The 19797-nt window shown below is 45.9% G+C and overlaps 2 protein-coding genes across 8 annotated transcripts in view; both read right to left on the bottom strand.

Annotated features, from left to right (window-relative positions):
• LOC115150475 (arf-GAP with GTPase, ANK repeat and PH domain-containing protein 1) overlaps positions 1–2953 on the bottom strand; it is a 28855-nt gene extending 25902 nt beyond the window's left edge. For both annotated transcript variants that reach the window (XM_029693793.1, XM_029693794.1), the window contains exon 1: positions 105–2953. In XM_029693793.1, coding sequence (XP_029549653.1) covers positions 105–1284 — 1180 coding nt within the window. In that variant the 5' untranslated portion in view covers positions 1285–2953. The remainder of the gene's footprint in view (positions 1–104) is intronic.
• A 12502-nt stretch (positions 2954–15455) lies between these two features.
• On the bottom strand, positions 15456–19523 carry LOC115150476 (uncharacterized). 6 transcript variants are annotated; one of them, XR_003867110.1, is made up of 8 exons: positions 18995–19511; positions 17598–17730; positions 16998–17042; positions 16639–16755; positions 16322–16424; positions 16073–16213; positions 15813–15965; positions 15456–15699 (listed from the first exon to the last, which is right to left on the bottom strand). XR_003867110.1 is itself a non-coding variant. In XM_029693795.1 (7 exons), exons 1-6 carry the CDS (start codon positions 19155–19157, stop codon positions 16148–16150), a joined length of 627 nt encoding a protein of 208 aa, XP_029549655.1. In that variant the 5' UTR covers positions 19158–19515; the 3' UTR covers positions 15456–15965; positions 16100–16147. The 6 variants fall into 6 exon arrangements, 1 of the variants encoding a protein (XP_029549655.1); XR_003867111.1 differs by having other exon boundaries at positions 15456–15965; positions 16660–16755; positions 18995–19523; XR_003867109.1 differs by having other exon boundaries at positions 15456–15965.
• Between the last annotated feature and the right edge of the window lie 274 nt (positions 19524–19797).

Raw genomic sequence — 19797 nt, 5'->3', positions numbered from 1 at the left:
AACATAATCCAGCCTCCAGTTGTGAAAAGTCTGAAATGGAATGGGAAGGGTAGCTAGCCCTGGTGGGGGGGATGGTGGTTAGGTGGGTATGGGCGATATCTTACCTTCCTCCTCACTAGAACCCCTCTGAACAGGCGTGTAGATAGGGGGCGCTGTGTTGGAGCAGGGAGGCGCAGGCGTACTTTTTGTGAAGATCCCGCTGATGAACTTGAGCATCTTGCGGTCACGGGCGGGGGGACGCTGGGTGGTCCCCCCCTGACCCTGGCTGTCCTTCCCCTTCTTCAGGTCCTCAGAGAGGGAGTGCAGGTCACTGTTGTCCAGAGTGCGGCTCTTGCCCTTCCTCGGCGGCTTGGACATCTGAGGGGTGGGTTGGGCTGGCAGGGAGGTTGAGCCTGTCTTCAGCCTGTCCCCTCTGGGGCTTTCCCTGGTCACCACGTCCGTAAACCCTACCCCTACGGGGGCTCCCTGGCGAAGGAGGGTGGACCTGCCATCACTGTCTGCCCAGGACGCCCGGTAAGGTCCCAGAGAGGCCACAGCAGCTGTCATGGGAGACCGGTCCCCTATGCGGTTGTCTTTGCGGTCCAGACTCTTGGCGGATGGAGGCATACTCTGATTGGCTTCCCTCAACTCCCGCCGGCTTACAGCCCCGCCCCCGGCATGTGACCTCATCAGGACCTCGGGTCTCTGGGTGAGCCTGGGCGGTACGGTGATGGGCATGCTGCCCCGGGAGAGGGTGTTGCTTGGGTCGCCCATCCCTTCCTCGCACCTTGGAAACAGCATGGGTGGCTCCCTATAGAGCTCTGTTTTAGGGCGGGTTCCCTCTCTCCTCAGCCCTCCCACTGAGGGGACATCTGACACCCCTGCAAGACCTTTCACTTGGTCTTTCAAATTCTTCGGTAAGAGGGGAGACTCCTTGCTCTTAGTCTCCAACGTGACATCTTTTGAGGAGCCTGGACCACGACTCTCTCGCTCCTTCATCTCAGGCTTCTCCCGCTCCTGTACAGGCCCCCCAAAGCTAACGTCCTCCTGCTCCTCTTCCTCCATCTCTGTGTCCCCCTCTCCCTCCACCTTGGCACATGCATGTCCTCTCTCATCCTCAGTGGTCCTGCTCAGCTTCTCATCCTCCTCATCGTCTGGGCCCTCCACTCCTGCTCTCCCCAGAGCAAGGGTCCGTTGTGGCTGGGGCCCGATGGAAACTCCATCACCCCCCACGGCCTCGACCTTGACCAGGGTAAGGGAGATGAGGTAGGTGGTGCGTCTCTGTAGGGTGCCCGCGTGGCTCATGGGGGCGGCAGGCTGGAAGACAGGCAGACCAACCTCAGCGGAGTGGCAGCGCCTTCGCTCTGACCCAGACAGACCCACAGGGAACCGGCATAGCAACCCACAGCCGGAGGCTTCACCACGGAGACAACAGCCAAGCCAGACAGCAGTCAAATGGTACTGTCAAACTGCCTGGCGTAGGGATACGTCTGATGTGGGTGAATGGTAACTTTGTCAAGAGGTGGTTGGAGTCTTGCTGGATTGCTTCTTCAGGCTTCAAAACCCATGACGTGAAAACTCAAGAGTCAGCACAAGTGAGACAGAGAATCACTCTAAGGTATCTTGAATTAGTGGAGCATACTTAACAAGGCAAAGTTACTGAATTAAGTCTAGACTAGTTTTTATTTTAATCCTTCCTGTAATCCTCTCTTCACCTCCTCTTTGCTGATCTGTAAAGACTGCTGCCACTGGACTCCTCCAAGGGTTCATTCACAATCCTCCCTTAATCGTTCCCTCCCTCTCTCCATACGCAAGATTCATTCTACAGCCCAAAGCCAGGGATCTGAGCTTGCTTTCCACGATCTTGATGTTTGAGACTGGGTAGTCTGGAATTATGATAGAGTCAACAAATGAGCTTGGTCCATTTCCCCACCAAGCCTGTACTACGTAGCTCCCCACTCCACAAAAGCACACAAGATGAACTGCCTCAAGCCAGTCTAAAGTCTGTAAGCTTCTCAGATCATTTCTTCATTTCCATTGAAGAATATCCATTGTACGCTTCAGAATCTTCATATTTTCTTGTTCTTGTTTATTCCCATTACATTTGATTGGTTAACAAATAATTGTTTCTATTTTTATTTTGCACCGTCACAGACACCAAAGGGTATGTACCGTGGTAAAGACAAACCAGACATAGCAGGCAACACAGCAAACACAGCAAACAACCGTTTTAGCTGACCCAGCAGAGGAAAAACATTTACGGTAAATACAAGAAAAAACATAAATATGGAAATCATTCACGTGTCGCAAAAGCGTGTGGTGGGTGGGTAGTCTCCTTCCGACTGCATACGAGGCAAAGACACACTAATGTCATGCATGAATCACGTATGTACGTAGCTTGGATCAATGAAAGGCAGGCTGCAAACATCTGTTGTAATTCCCCCAGCAAAGAGAAGCAGAGATGGTGGCCAGATAGGCAGAACACAGTCACTGTTTCTCTGTTCCTCTGCCTGTAATACTCTTATGTACAGTAGGTTCCTTCCCTCCCTTCCCTCACTGCATCCTCTCCTCCGAGTGTCTCAGGCAATTAGCAAGTCAATAAAATGTGTCTGTGAGGCAGAGAGCGAGCCCACTGGCTCAGCTCAGCCCCTCCTCCTGCTCTCCTCAGGGCCACTAGCCTCTCCGTTAGCCAACAGCTAGTCCAGCTCCAGCTTCAGCTCCAGGCAGGCAGACAGACAGAGGGGAAGGCTGAGGGTGAAGCGTCATGGGAGAGAAGCCTGTCCTCGGTCAAGCCCACACGTTCTGTGGCTTGTGTCGGATCAGACAAAACAAAGAGGAGAAAAACCTCTGCCTCCTCCTACCCATCACTTGCTCTCTCTCTCTCTCTCCCGCTCTCTTTTTCAGGCAATCTCCGGGCAGTTCCCACTCTCTCTCTCTCCTTCTGTCCCCTCCCATCCTGCCTCTCAGGAAAGAGGGAGAGAGCGATGATGAACTGGATGAATCAGACGTCACAGGGATGAATGAAAGGAGAGAGCGAGGGAGGAAAGAGAAAAAGAGAGAGCGAGAGAGAGAGGAGAATAGAAGAAAAATGAACAGGAGAGTATGTGTGGGGAAGGGTATAACTGACAAATAAATAAGGTGGTTTGAAAACAAACTGAATGGGTCATAAATCTTGGGGCACAGAAAAGGGAGGGGATGCGTAGAGAGGAGAGAGGAACAGACAGGAGGGTAGCTAGAGGTGGATGAGAGGAGAAGAATGCAGGAGATAGAGGAAGGAAAAAGGAGAGATGGAAAACGTGGAAGAGACAGGAGGGGAGAAGGCTCTTTCTATTCTCTCCCTCTTCTCTGTCTTTTGCAGTCACACTATCTCCCTGCAGAAAAGCTCTCCTCAACCCCCTCTTAAGCAGTAAGCGTTGCGGGTAGCAACAGCCTACTCCCCCCCATCTCTTTCACCTCTCTCACATGATGGGCTCGCCTGTGACCAAGGTGTTTGGAGCTCCAGGATATTACGGTAGTGAGTCACATGTGCACAACCCTGGCTGTCTCCTTCATCCCTCTCTCTCTAAACCAGAGATATTGAAACTAGGGTTTCAAGGTACTGCTGGGGGTCAATGAAAAGTCATTAAGTGATTTAATATATATACATTCAGGACATATTCACACCCCTTGACTTTTTCCACATTTTGTTATGTTACAGCCTTATTCTAAAATGGATTAAATAGTTATTTTCCCCCTCATCAATCTACACACAATACCCCACAATGACAAAGCAAAAACAGGTTTTTAGAAATGTTTGCAAATGTATTAAAAATCAAAAACTGAAACTCAGTTTCAGACCCTTTACTCAGTACTTTGTTGAAGCACCTTTGGCAGCGATTACAGCCTCGAGTCTTCTTGGGTACGATGCTACAAGCTTTGCACACCTGTATTTGGGGAGTTTTCCCCATTCTTCTCTGCAGATCTTCTCAATATCTGTCAGGTTGAATGGGGTGCGTCGCTGCAGAGCTATTTTCAGGTCTCTCCAGAGATATTCAAATCGGGTTTAAGTCCAGGCTCTGGCTGGGCCACTCAAGGACATTCAGAGACTTGTCCCGAAGCCACTCCTGCGTTGTCTTGGCTGTGTGCTTAGGGTCGTTGTCCTGTTGGAAGGTGAACCTTTGCCCCAGTCTGAGGTCCTGAGCACTCTGGAGCAGGTTTTCATCAAGGATCTCTCTGTACTTTGCTCCGTTCATCTTTCCCTCGATCCTGACTAGTCTCCCAGGGGCTTCAATGTGTGTGTGTGTGTGTGGCTGTGTGTTACCCACCTGTGTCACTTCTTTAATTGGATGGAATCTGTGAAGGACACCCACAGAGTGCGGTGATGAATCATGTCCCCTCTAAACTGAAATTATAATGTGTCACTCACTGTGACACACAGAATGTTGCATATAGACCCTCAGAGAGAACACACACACACACACACACACACACACACACACACACACGTGAGGTACTTGAATTGTAAAGCATGTAAAAACATATTGTGAACTAAATAGATAAAATATCCATTGAACACAACAAGTGCAAACTGCACATCAAAGTTCAAAGATCGCACACGTGACAAACATTCCAGTGAGGGGTGGCGAAGCCATAGCATTCAACGTGGCGCCATGTTTGTATGTCATTGTTGTCATTGTTCTTTTAGCTGTTGTGACATTTATCAAGGCCACCACCACCTTACTGTGTAAAGAAAGATTGTGTTCCCTTTCCTCGGGGGATCACGGCCCTGTGCGTTCCAACACACCATCTGCATAACTAAAACACTGCTCTGGAGAGCCACACCACCGTTGTCCTTGTGCTAATCTGACAGTTGACACGCACTCTGTTCTGCTTTCTGGTGTAATTGCCGGCATCAGAGTACTAAACATGTCTTCCTGAGGTGTGACCTCTTTCTTAAAGGAACACATCGTAATGACATCGTAATGACAATTAATATCCTCCTTTAAGGGTGCAGGCAGTGTGTGTGTGTGTGTGTAGGGGGGGGGGTAATGGGGGACTTAGGGGACCCCCTATGTAGGCAATCAAGAAATTGAGCACACACACACAGAGCTTATGACCCTTGAATCATCTGCAATGCAAATGGTATGATGGAAAACGCACATAAATTAGTGTGTAGGTTGGAATGATGTGCCTACACACCTTACACACAGACACTGCAGAATGAAACATGCACGCACATGTAGGGGGACTGGGTTCAGAAATCTAATCAGAGCTCTTGTGAGCAGATCCGGGGGGTTTCGAATCGGCCTAATTGCCGCATAACTGCAAAATATGAGATCTGCAATAACACAAAGAGAGCAACTAGACGAGTCTGACAAGTCTGCATCTGAGTGATAAGGACTGGAGATTAGGATATCAGAAACAGAGTCTAACTGCCACACCAGTGGAGAGAAGCCAGAGGGTGTGTTGCAGTGAGCTGTGCTCTCTCCTGTCTCTCTCATAGAGATGGTAGTCAAGGTGAATAGTGTCCGTGACATTTGGACAGATCCCATAACAAGGAGTGTAACCTGCTGTGAGGAAAGGCTAAATGACAACACAAGGTGGAGGGACAGAAGATAGAGGATAGGGGGTAAGATGGGGGCGGTGTGTGATGTGTGTGATGAAAGAAACAGTATAGGGAAGGTAAGGAGCATTTTTGAAATTTGTGAATTAGGGTGCAGGGGAGGGAGGAAGCTGTACCAAAACATGGTCTGCCTGTCTCCTTGAGGCAGGAAGTGGCTCTGCAGACAGAAGAAATAGGGCCAACCATAGAAATAGAATCAAAGCAAACACGCGACTAGTACCACAGAGAGGAAGTAGCTTGATGTGCAATGCTGTAAGGATGAGGAAAGGCTACCATTTTTAAAGGTGCAATATGTAGAAATCGCTCCATCATTTCCTCATTGCTAACATTCTAATAGTTAGCCTAATTTCAGTTAATGTGACAAAACAAGCAAAACAAGTGCAGAGAATCATTATAACATCTAAACCGCTGTGAAATGTCTTTTCCATAACCACTTTTTGTTTTCAGCTGTTTGAAGCTGGTGTGCAAAACAGAAACTTAACAGGAAGCATAGAAATAGAGCACATAGAACAGATCTTGAAAAAAAAAAATGACGCCGGAGAAGAAGTCTGACGTTTTACCTGTCCCCAACTGATTATGTTTTTTTGTTTGTTTATTTGCGTTGTTTGTAACTTATTTTGTAACTTATTTTGTACATAATGTTGCCGCTACCGTCTCTTATGACCGAAAATAACCTTTGGACATCAGGACTGCGATTACTCATCACGGACTGGCAGAACCCTTTTTTTCCTTTAATGAGTCTGACGAGCCTGACGTGAATGATATACTGCTTTCTCGGGAACAAGCCCAGATCCCCATGATTTGCGTGAAGAGGAGGTGGAGAAAAAGGGGCCAGAGAGCGGGCTGCCTTCTGAGAATTCATAGGCGATCGAATAAACCTCCACTTCCTTCCATTCTGCTAGCAAATGTGCAATCTTTGGAGAAAAAAATCGATGACCTACGTGGAAGATTAAACTACCAACAAGACATTCAAATCTGTAATATCTTATGCTTCAAGTTGTGGCTGAACGAAAACACTATCAACATTCAGCTGGCTGGTTACATGCTGTACCGGCAGGATAGAACAGCAGCGTCTGGTAAGACAAGGGGCAGCGGACTATGTATTTTTTGTAAATAACAGCTGGTGCACGATATCTAAGGAAGTCTAGAGCTATTGCTCGCCTGAGGTAGAGTATCTCATGATAAGCTGTAGACCACGCTATCTACCTAGAGAGTTTTCATCTGTATTTATCGTACCTGTTTACATACCACCACAGTCAAAGGCTGGCACTAAGACAGCATGGAATGAGCTGTATTGCGCCATAATGTCAACGCTGTCTGAAGGATCGGACCAAAATACAGCGTGTTCGTAGTTCCACATATTTATTTATTCCTTGAAACGAAATGCAATACATTAAATACTTGAAACACAAAAACAACAAACCGTGACTGTCACGTCCTGACCAGTGAAAAGGGTCATTTTGCCATAGTAGAATGGTCAGGGCATGGCAGGAGGGTTGTTTTGTGTGTTTTGGGGTGTGTTTGTTTGTAGGGGAATTTGTTCTACTTTTCTGTTTCTATGTTTCGTTTTCCATGTTTGGCCGAGTATGGTTTCCAATCAGAGGCAGGTGTCTTTCGTTGTCTCTGATTGGAAGCCATACTTAGGCAGCCTGTTTTCCTTTGGGTTTTGTGGGTGGTTGTTTTCTGTTTAGTATGTTAGGATACCTGACAGAACTGTTTGGCTGTTGTTTGTTTTTCTTTGTGAAGTGCTTTTTTTCCATTCAAAAAATAAAAGATGAGCACTCAACACGCTGCGCCTTGGTCTGTTCACTACAACGCTTGTGACAGTGATGCAGAGAGGAAAACACACCGCATAACACGGTGCTTTCCCCGTCACTCGTTCCCCACGGTAAGCACGGGGAGTTGGCTCAGGTCTCCATCCTGACTCTGCCAAACTTCCCGTGTGCCCCCCCAATCTTTTTTGGGGGGGGGGTGCCTCTCGTGCTTCCTTCGTTGGGCTAGCTCCTCGTAATGTCGCCGTTCCTCCCTCGCTGTCTCCACCTGCTTCCATGGCAGGGTCTTGTCCCCTGCCATTACCTCCTCCCATGTCCAGGACGTCCTCCATTCTCTCCTTTCCCTGGCCCAGGATCCCTGCTCCTCCTGGGCACGCTGCTTGGTCCTTTTTTGGTGGGTGATTCTGTCAACGCTGTCTGAAGGATCGGACCAAAATGCAGCGTGTTCGTAATTCCACATATTTATTTATTCCTTAAACTATATGCAATACATTAAATACTTGAAACACAAAAACAACAAACCGTGACGCAGAGGAAAACACACTACTTAAAAGATAATCACCCACAAACACAGGTGGGACAAACATCAACATAAATATGACCTCCAATTAGAGGTAACGAGGATCAGCTGCCTCCAATTGGAGATCAACCCAAACAACACCCACATAGAAATACAAAACTAGAAACTGAACATAGAAATACAAAAACAGACAAACACCCTCTTTCACGTCCTGACCTACTCTACCATAGAAAATAACAACTTACTATGGTCAGGACGTGACAGTACCCCCCCAAAGGTGCGGACTCCGACCGCACCTAACCCCCCCCCCCCCCCCCCCGCCCAACAACAACCCCCCCCCAACAACAAAGCACAAAGGGAGGGTAGGGTGGGCGACTGATGTCTATGGCGGCTCATATGCGGTACCCAGAACCTTCTTATCTAGTGCCTCCCCCCATGGAGGCGGCTCGGGTTCAGGGCGTAACCCCCACTCCACCCACTGATCCCTCTGCTTCTTCACCACCTGACCATGGATCGTCGTCGAAAGAACCGGACTGTAGATCATTGCTAGAGGCTCTGGGCTGCAGGCCGCCGCTGAAGGCTCCGGGCTGCAGGCCGCCGCTGAAGGCTCCGGGCTGCAGGCCGCCGCTGAAGGCTCCGAGATGCGGACCGCCGCTGAAGGCTCCGGGATGCGGACCGCCGCTGAAGGCTCCGGGATGCGGACCGCCGCTGAAGGTTCCGGGATGCGGACCGCCGCTGAAGGCTCCGGGATGAGGACCGCCGCTGAAGGCTCCGGGATGCGGAGCGTCGCTGGAGGCTCCGGACTGGGGAGCGTCGCTGGAGGCTCCGGACTGGGGAGCGTCGCTGGAGGCTCCGGGCTGGGGAGCGTCGCTGGAGGCTCCGGGCTGGGGAGCGTCGCTGGAGGCTCCGGGCTGGGGAGCGTCGCTAAAGGCTCCGGGCTGGGGAGCGTCGCTGGAGGCTCCGGGCTGGGGAGCGTCGCTGGGGGCTCCGGACTGAGGAGCGTCGCTGGAGGCTCCGGACTGAGGAGCGTCGCTGGAGGCTCCGGACTGAGGAGCGACGCTGGAGGCTCCGGACTGAGGAGCGTCGCTGGAGGCTCCGGACTGAGGAGCGTCGCTGGAGGCTCCGGACTGGGGATGCGCACTGGAGACCTGATGCGTGGGGCTGGCATAGGAGGCGCCAGACTAGTAACACGCACCTCAGGGCGAGTGCGGAGAGCAGGAACAGGACACCCCGGACTGGGCAGGCGCACTGGAGGCCTGATGCGTGGGGCTGGCATAGGAGGCACCAGACTAGTAACACGCACCTCAGGGCGAGTGCGGGGAGCAGGAACAGGACACCCCGGACTGGGCAGGCGCACTGGAAGCCTGATGCGTGGGGCTGGCATAGGAGGCGCCAGACTAGTAACACGCACAGGATATACTGGGCCATGGAGGCGCACTGGAGATCTCGAGCGTAGAGCTGGCACAACCCGTTCTGGCTGGATGCTCAACCTAGCTCGACTAATGCAGGGCGCGGGCACAGATCGCACCGGCCTGTGACTGCGCCCTGACGACACAATGCGCATCACCGCATAACACGGTGCTTTCCCCGTCACTCGCTCCCCACGGTAAGCACGGGGAGTTGGCTCAGGTCTCCATCCTGACTCTGCCAAACTTCCCGTGTGAACCCCCAATTTTTATTGGGCGGGGGATGCCTCTCGTGCTTCCTTCGTTGGGCTAGCTCCTCGTAATGTCGCCGTTCCTCCCTCGCTGTCTCCACCTGCTTCCATGGCAGGGTCTTGTCCCCTGCCATTACCTCCTCCCATGTCCAGGACGTCCTCCATTCTCTCCTTTCCCTGGCCCAGGATCCCTGCTCCTCCTGGGCACGCTGCTTGGTCCTTTTTTGGTGGGTGATTCTGTCAACGCTGTCTGAAGGATCGGACCAAAATGCAGCGTGTTCGTAATTCCACATATTTATTTATTCCTTAAACTATATGCAATACATTAAATACTTGAAACACAAAAACAACAAACCGTGACGCAGAGGAAAACACACTACTTAAAAGATAATCACCCACAAAAACAGGTGGGACAAACATCAACATAAATATGACCTCCAATTAGAGGTAACGAGGATCAGCTGCCTCCAATTGGAGATCAACCCAAACAACACTAACATAGAAATACAAAACTAGAAACTGAACATAGAAATACAAAAACAGACAAACACCCCATGTCACGCCCTGACCTACTCTACCATAGAAAATAACAACTTACTATGGTCAGGACGTGACACATAAGCAAGAAAAACGCTCACCCAGAGGCTGCGCTCCTAGTAGCCGGGGACTTTAATGCAGGGAAACTTAAATCCGTTTTAACAAATTTCTATCAGCATGTTAAATGTGCAACCAAAGGGAAAAAAAACTCTGGACCACCTTTACTCTACACACAGAGACGCATACAAAGCTCTCCCTCGCCCTCCATTTGGCAAATCTGACCATAATTCTATTCTCCTGATTCCTGCTTACAAGCAAAAATTAAAGCAGGAAGCACCAGTGACTAGATCAATAAAAAAGTGGTCAGATGAAGCAGATGCTAGGCTACAGGACTGTTTGCTAGCACAGACTGGAATACGTTCCGGGATTCCTCCGATGGCATTGAGGAGGAGTACACCACATCAATCATTGGCTTCATCAATGCGACATCGTCCCCACAGTGACCGTACGTACATACCCCAACCAGAAGCCATGGATTACAGGCAACATTCACACTGAGCTAAAGGCTAGAGCTGCTGCTTTCAAGGAGCGGAACTCTAACCCGGAAGCTTATAAGAAATGCCGCTATGCCCTCCGACGAACCATCAAAAAAGTGTCAATACAGGACTAAGATCGAATCGTACTGCACCGGCTCTGACGCTCATCGGATGTGGCAGGGCTTGCAAACCATTACAGACTGCAAAGGGAAGCACAGCTGAGAGTTGCCCAGTGACACAAGCCTACCAGACAAGCTAAACTGCTTCCATGCTCGCTTCGAGGCAAATAACACTGAAACATGCATGAGAGCACCAGCTGCTCCGGAAGACTGTGTAATCACGCTCTCTCCAGCCGATGTGAGTAAGACCTTTAAACAGGTCAACATTCACAAGGCCGCAGGGCCAGACGGATTACCAGGATGTGTACTCCGAGCATGCGCTGACCAACTGGCAAGTGCTTTCACTGACATTTTCAACCTCTCCCTGTCCGAGTCTGTAATACCATCATGTTTTATGCAGACCACCATAGTCCCTGTGCCCAAGAACACTAAGGTAACTTGCCTAAATGACTACCGACCCATAGCACTCACGTCTGTAGCCATGAAGTGCTCTGAAAGGCTGGTCATGGCTCACATCAACACCATCATCCCGAGACCCACTCCAATTTGCATACCACCCCAACAGATCCAATGCAATCTCTATTGCACTCCACACTGCCCTTTCCCATAAGGAACACCTATGTGAGAATGCTATTCATTGACTACAGCTCAGCGTACAACACCATAGTGCCCTCAAAGCTCATCAATAAGCTAAGGACCCTGGGACTAAACACCTCCTCTGCAACTGGATCCTGGAATTCCTGACGGGCCGTCCCCAGGTGGTAAGGGTAGGTAACAACACATCCGTCACGCTGATCCTCAACACAGGGGCCCCTCAGGACCTCTATACCAGGCGGTGTCAGAGGAAGGCCCTAAAAATTGTCAGACTCCAGCCACCCTAGTCATAGACTGTTCACTCTGCTACCGCACGGCAAGCTGTACCGGAGTGCCAAGTCTAGATCCAAGAGGCTTCTAAACAGCTTCTACCCCCAAGCCATAAGACTCCTGAACATCTAATCAAATGGCTACCCAGACTATGTGCATTGCCCCCCCTCCCCCTCTTTTATACCGCTGCTACTCGCTGTTGTTATTATCTATGCATAATCACTTTAATAACTCTACCTACATGTACATATTACCTCAACTTACCGGTGCCACCGCACATTGACTCTCTGTACCATCTTTAGTTCAGTTTTAGTTTACTATAATAACCTTTGACCTGACACACATCTGGTTAGAAACTGAATCTGCATCCTATGGGCACCCTATTTTTTACATAGTGCACTACTTTGGACCTAGGTCCTGGTCAAAAGTGGTGCACTATAAAGGGAATAGGGTGCCATTTGGGACACAAGCCTACAAAAAGACTCAAATGTGGGCTTTGGGGTGAAGTGTTTAAATACTGTGGGTTCAATGATCACTTCGACCTCTGTAATTAGCATTCCATCTCTCACTCTCAATCCGTTTGGTCTCAAGTTGAACACACATCATACAGATACTTTATTAGAGTCAGATAAAAGGTGAGTATGTATTTCTCAATGGATATTGGGTGTGTACAGGTGCTGAGGCAGTTACAAAACCATTTTGGGTGGAGGTCAGCTAAGTAGAGTGAGCTCTAATATAGGACTTCCACTTTCTCAGCTGAAGTGAGGAGACAATAGGATATAAAAAGAGAATCAGAGTGTTCAGACAAGCCTTGGGTCGTTCGGTCTCTCTCTGAGTCAAAATAGAATCTCAGTGATGAAGTATAAATAGAGAGTCTGAAGCTGCACTTCGGTGAAAACAGTCTAGACATCACTTCAATTTCAACAGATAGTGATAAAGTATAACACAACAACAAATCATGTCTCACTGCCTCATATTTATAATATACATTATGTGCATCCATATAAGTGTATGAATATTGGATGTGCATTTTCACATATGCGCACACACACATTTTCTCATGTCATAGAAGCTATTAAAAATGAAAATGCTATTACCAGTAATAAGTGAGTAGTGGCCTATTTTAAAGAGGTTGTACAGGGTAAATTCCTTCCCTTTCTGTAATTTAGGCTCACGCCTACATGGGAAGAGTGATGCTGCAACCTCTCTCTGCCATTTGTAAATAGGTTCTCAAACACTTACTTCATGCTCAGTTATCATAAATTCTCTGAAATTACACCAGACCTTCAATATAACCTATGGAGGTTCTCGGTCATGTAAGACATTGGACATGACACCCCTAGCTTTCGAGAACCCATGGGGCCTGTCATGCCAAATAGTGTCCCCTCTACGTCGTATTGTTATTCGATAAACTATTAGTGTCCGTTGCTATATCAACGGTGTGATGACCTAACGATTCGAATTTTGGAGATCATTACAAACTAAATTACGTTCTTTTCATCATCGCTATTCAAACAAGGCTGATTTCCGCAACAAACCAAAAAAAATTCACTGTTTAAACAAGTTTTGTTTAGCTAATGAAATGAAAACATTAATTTGAACTACTTCTGGGTACCTTGTTAACATTACAACATGAAATCCATGTCTTAAACGTTGCTACGTTTCGGAAATGGCAAAGAAAACGTAATCGGCTTGACACATCAAAGTTACATGCATTACAGATCATGAAGTCAGCTAATTTCCACTCTATTCATATGCAAGTCCCTTTGATTCATACACTGGCTTGTCTGGCTGTCATGTTTTTATCTTAACCCGAACTGAAATAATATAATCTCAGCAGTCCTCTATGATTTTTTTTATATATATAGTAGGTCCTAGGATACAACAATGAATAATGTGGAACAAATAAATACCATCAAAAGATACCTTACAACTTACAATAACGAACACCTTATGAAACTTTGATCGTTTTTGGTAGTTATGTCATTAATTTATTTTCACATATTTTTTGTACAATCAAGTGGCAATCATAGACTAAAATACTGCATTCTGGTGTGTGGAATTCTGCCTGTCACTTGTTCTCAACAGGCAGCCAGTCTCAGAAGGGGGACTTGAAGAGGGAGACTGCAAAGTCCAGGCACTGCTGCTCTCTTTGTTCTGAGTGTTTGCAGTGCTAGTGTTTTTAGTTCATCTGTGTATCTCACATATTATGTGCTCAGAATGATAAGAGCAAGAAAACTCTTAGCAGATAATGACAACAACAGTAGCTGTAGATGATGTAATGAAAAGTTGGAGGATGGTTGGTAATGGAGGACATAAGGTGGATCCACGTCTGGGTGTTGGGCAGAACCCCTAGGTACTGGAGAACCGGAGCAGAGTTAAAATGAAAAAGGTAGGAGACAGAGAAGTAAACAAGCAAACACACAGGTTACACTTTACTGTGAGAAAATTTGATGGATTACTGCAGTGTTACAACATAAATTAACCTGTCTGGGCTAGGGGGCAGTATTTTCACGGCCGGATAAAAAACGTACCCGATTTAAACTGGTTACTACTCTTGCCCAGAAACAAGAATATGCATATAATTAGTAGATTTGGATAGAAAACGCTCTAAAGTTTCTAAAACTGTTTGAATGGTGTCTGTGAGTATAACAGAACTCATATGGCAGGCAAAAACCTGAGAAGATTCCATACAGGAAGTGGCCTGTCTGACAATTTGTAGTCCTTCTGTTGCATCTCTATCGAAATTACAGCATCTGTGCTGTTACGTGACACTTTCTAAGGCTTCCATTGGCTCTCTAAAGCGTTCAGAAAGCGGAATGACGTGTCTCCTGTCTCTGGGCAAAGTACAGCAGCAGAGTTTGTAAGTGGTCTGCCTGGGGACAGTGAGACTGGATATGCGCATTCACGAGACCTCACCATTTTTTTATTTCACTCTTTGAATGAATACAACATTGTCCGGTTGGAATATTATCGCTATTTTACGAGAAAAATAGCCTAAAAATTGATTTTAAACAGCGTTTGAGATGCTTCTAAGTACGGTAAAGGAATATTTTGACAATCTTTGTCACGAAATGCGCTCGCGCGTTACCCTTCGGATAGTGACCTGAACGCACGAACAAAACGGAGGTATTTGGATATAACTATGGATTATTTTGAACCAAAACAACATTTGTTGTTGAAGTAGAAGTCCTGGGAGTGCATTCTGACGAAGAACAGCAAAAGTAATCAAATTTTTCTAATAGTAATTCTGAGTTTAGGTTGCCCCAAACTTGGTGGGTGTCAAATTAGCTAGCCGTGATGGCTGAGCTATGTACTCAGAATATTGCAAAATGTGCTTTCGCCGAAAAGCTATTTTAAAATCTGACATAGCGTTTGCATAAAGGAGTTCTGTATCTATAATTCTTAAAATAATTGTTATGTATTTTGTCAACGTTTATCATGAGTTATTTAGTAAATTCACCGGAAGTTTTCGGTGGGTATGCTAGTTCTGAACATCACATGCTAATGTAAAAAGCTGTTTTTTGATATAAATATGAACTTGATTGAACAAAACATGCATGTATTGTATAACATAATGTCCTAGGAGTGTCATATGATGAAGATCATCAAAGGTTAGTGCTGCATTTAGCTGTGGTTTGGGTTTATGTGACATTTACATTTACGTCATTTAGCAGACGCTCTTATCCAGAGCGACTTACAAATTGACATATATGCTTGCTTTGAAAATGGCTGTGTGATTATTTTTGGCTATGTACTCTCCTAACATAATCTAATGTTTTGCTTTCGCTGTAAAGCCTTTTTGAAATCGGACAATGTGGTTAGATTAACGAGAGTCTTATCTTTCAAATGGTGTAAAATAGTCATATGTTTGAGAAATTGAAGTTATAGCATTTTTGAGGTATTTGTATTTCGCGCCACGCGATTCCACTGGCTGTTGAATAGAGTGGGACGCTAACGTCCCACCTACCCCAGAGAGGTTTTAACAGCGGGCAATCATTTTTCCTGGTCAAAAACCTCCACATCCTTCTCAGTCTGTGCCTGAAGGTGGTACTTGAAGGCGTTCTAATCTGGATCGACAACTTCCACCACATCAGGTGGGGTTTCAGTGATCTGAAAGTAAGTTATACAAAAATAGCAATAGACAAACAACAACACTAAAAGTCACTCACAAATTTGAAAGACTACAATACTTCAATAATTCTATATACAATTGCATTGTTTACCTCAGTCAACAGCTGCGGCTCCCATCCATACTTGGCTTGGATGCTGCTGTTGTGTGCAAAGAGAATTACCTTCAGGTTGTTCTCCCACCCTTCCTTGTATCAAGGGACTTGCCCATGGCAGTCTTGAGGGTCTGGTTTGTCCATCCACCAAACCTGGAGGAGGCGGTAGAAAAGCGATATCTATTGACAACGTAAGATATTGAAGTATGTCTGATTATGTACCATGGAAAAACTAATTATAAAAAACAAATAAAACAAACCATTGTTGACAGAATATAACCTATTACATCCGTATCTTGCTCCAGCGTTCATGACCTCGGTCACTCAAGATGACCTCAGGAGAACCGTGGGTGCTGAAGATAGTCCACCATCACCTTGGAGGTGGCCTCGCTAGTCTCGTCCTTGATGGGTATCATATAAAACGAAAATCTATTTTTGGTTCCAAGCACCCTTTTTAATGGGTTACATTAGGGAATTTAGAGTTAAGCACATACTCTTCCTTTACTGACCTTAACGGGCATTGCCTCCACCCACTTGGAAAGTGATCGGTCGTTGGAAGACACCAGCTGTTGCCATTCCTGGATTTCGTGAAGGGTCCAATGAGGTCCACCCCTAACATTTAAAGTGTTAGAGAGAATATTACTTTATTCTTACCTGTATCTGTGTCATACAGTCTGCAGATTTTTGTATTTGTAAGGATACTGACACACACACACACACACACACACACACACACACATTCTATAATATTGAACTATGCTGTAGTCAAATAAAGAAACCATTCCAAAACAACTTATCAGGGCAAAATTTGAATTGGGAGACTTACCGATCATGTGCCATGGTGAACCGATCATGTGCCATGGTGAAATAACTGATGGGCTTCAACTCCAGTGCCACAGTCTTCGCCCTCTCAAACTTCTGGCAGGCTAGACAGGGTACTGACCTTTAAGCAAAAAGTGACACATTTAAACATTGTGTGCTCTCTGATATGACATTAATTGAAATCATAATAATTTCAGATATAATAGAATGTGATTTATAAACAACAGCCCAGATATCCACCGCCTTGACAATTCCACGTCAGAAGAAGAGTAGGTTGATTTTGGCATTCATGCACTTCACTCCAAAATGTCCACATGGATCTCTGTCAGCATGGCCTCCTTCTCCTCCTTAGTAAAAACCAACCTTCTGTGTGGCTGGCCATCCTTCCCCGTAGGTAGATATGATTGCCTAACAAGTTGGAAGAGAAGAGTTGTTGAAATACTCAAGTCTAAGTATATTTGCACTACTGTCTTTCTCTCTCCGTTTCTCTCTCTCCATCTCTCTCTCATCTGTCTTCCACTCTCTTCCTACTTCTCACTCCCTCTCTCACTTTCATCCTTTCGCTCTCATTTTCTTCCTCCACCTCTCTGTCTGTCTAGCGAAGACACCAAGTTTAAACCTATCCATTTGATTGATCAGGTTTAACTTATAGCTAGACACCTCAATATGACAGACATAACTATATCAGTGGAGGCTGCTGAGGGGAGGATGGCTCATAATAATGTCTGAAATGGAGTCAATTGAATGGTATCAACCACATGGAAACCACGTGTTTGGTACCATTCCATTTAATCAATTTCAGACATTATTATGAGCCATCCTCCCCTCAGCAGCCTCCGCTGAACTATATGTATAGCTAGCAACTACTATAGCTAACGTTAGATGGAAAATGGTTGTTTAAAAATGGTTATACATAGCTAAATATGTCCAGGTATCTAATTGAAGTTAACTGCTAAACGTTACCCTGAATTTCTCTGAATGTTGCGCCTCTTGTCGATATCAGTGGTGTCTTCATAGTACTTCGTCAGTTTGGAAAGATAAAAGAAAATCTCCTCGAGGGATGCCATTGAAGTGCAAGCTACATACAAACAGAAAGCTGCAATAACAGTTATAGTAGCTTACTTGCTATCTAGCTAGCTAACGTTAGCTTAGCTAAATAAAACTGTCTGGCTAGGCATGCTGAGGTATAGAAGTACAGTAGCTAGCAACGTCAATCTACAAAAACAACAAATGATGAATTCCTATATAACAATATGTACAAATACATGGTAAAGAAAGTGTTCTCTTTCCAGTCCTCTGAAGCAGCAGGTAGTCACCGTCAAATACACAGTCCTTGGAGAGCAATTATGAGGTAATAATTTTGCGCGGACTGAGCGAGCGTTAAACGGTGAAAATAGAACTAGTACTGCCCGCTTCCCCTACGAGGTCAAATAGAGCCAAGCAACCAGCATAGCAACGGACGCTTTGGTTCATTACGTATTCCGGTCAGAATTGTGCAAGTTCAAGCAACCTCCCTAGCAACAGAAGCTAGAATGTATCGAATCCTATTGTGACGTAAAGGGGGACGCTATTTGGCATGACATGCCCTCTTTTGAGTTCTCAGCTGAAAGTTTGGACCACAGCTGGTTCCAGGTGAATTACAATCCACAGACTCTGTTTTAACGTTTTAAAACGTTAATAATCTTCACTTGCGATACGATTTTGGAAAACTTTGGAACTTAACTTTCATACCAGCGAGAACGATTCTTTCAAATATAAAAGATACAATTACTGTATGCAGTTTAGCAAAGTTGCATCTGGCTGTAACAGTCTCCAGCCGAGATATGACACATCTCACCTTGTGCTGGCATTTCCATATTTCTGGTTGCAAACAAGTGTTACTCAAAACACAACCAGGTGCAACTTTGATCAACGGTGTACAGTAAGTGTATCTTCTGTATTTATAATTCATATGAAAGTTAAGTTCCAAATGTTTCCAAAAATGTATCGCACGGCGTATTTTAGTTTAGATCTAGCATTTTGGCCTCACAAGGCTAAAGGGGACGTCCAATGACCCAATGTAATGCAATGGAATTAGAGTCATGATAAGAGCTAGCTAGACACCACCCTGCACACAGTCTAAAAACAAGTCTGACAACCAATTCTTGCGAAACTGAATAATTTGAGCAAGGCTAAAGGAACAGATGCAATGCCATATCAAGCTGCCAGCACTTTTAAATTAAGTTTTAAATGGGTGCATTTTCGTTACAGGTAGGCTATCATTTAATTTCAATCTAAATGCACCCACGATTTTTGCGTGATAAAGTAGGTTGATGGGAGCCAATAGCATGCCCTGGGGCTAGGGCTATTGAATTGCTTACCTTGGATGCTGTGAAGGTAAACTTTTAAACCAGAGCGAAGCTGTTGGTCGTCGACCCTCTCCAACTGATTGAAAACTTTGGCAAAGTTGTTCTGTACAGTTTCATGCCGCCGTACCTCGGCCCGAATCGCATTGGAAAGCGATGACTTGTTACTGCTGTTCATCTTGACACCTGTCTCCGGAGATTACAGGCGCGAGATTGACATTCGTTATCCAATTGAGCGCGCTTCTCCAAACACTTCAAGCAAGGCTAATCGAACCTTTGCATTTAGCTTGAGGACGTCTGTCTGTAGCCTACATCATTAATACAAAATACGTTATTCATTTGAGCAAATATCCTGTTGCATGTTGAAATATCTCCGTTTGTGCCTTACAATGTCTACTTCCTTGTTTTAAAGCACCGCATTAATGGTGATGTGTTGTGTTTTGTCCTCGGAAAAAATATGACACCATATGAAGAGATTGTGTGTGTGTGCAGTGTGTGGCTTTGTTGCTATACATGTGAAGTATATGGCATATCATATGATATGTTTCAAGTTTTAATGTCACGTGCACAAGTACAATGAAATGCCTTTCTTGCAAGCTCTAATACTAAAAAATAACATAAGGTAGAACAAAAACACACGAGAAAGTAAGTAAGCATACTATATACAGGGTCAGTCAGTTCCAGTACCATATTTACAATGTCAAAATTAAATCAAAGAAAATGGTCACATGCGCCGAATACAACAGGTGGAGTAGACCTTACGTGAAATGCGTACTTACAAGCCCTTAACCAACAATGCAGTTAAAAAAAAAAGAGTT

Source organism: Salmo trutta, chromosome 16 (assembly GCF_901001165.1).
Source record: "Salmo trutta chromosome 16, fSalTru1.1, whole genome shotgun sequence".
Lineage (NCBI taxonomy): Eukaryota > Metazoa > Chordata > Actinopteri > Salmoniformes > Salmonidae > Salmo > Salmo trutta.
The sequence above is the reverse complement of the archived record's forward strand: the minus strand, read 5'-3'. Positions and strand labels throughout refer to the sequence as shown.

Coding starts and splice junctions, on each gene's coding strand:
- LOC115150476 (XM_029693795.1), bottom strand. CDS start 19,157: ATGAACAGCAGTAACAAGTCATCGCTTTCCAATGCGATTCGGGCCGAG. Junction 17,043..17,597: donor AACATTCAGAGAAATTCAGG/GTAACGTTTAGC, acceptor CCAACTTGTTAG/GCAATCATATCTACCTACGG. Junction 16,214..16,321: donor TGGAGGCAATGCCCGTTAAG/GTCAGTAAAGGA, acceptor ATACCCATCAAG/GACGAGACTAGCGAGGCCAC.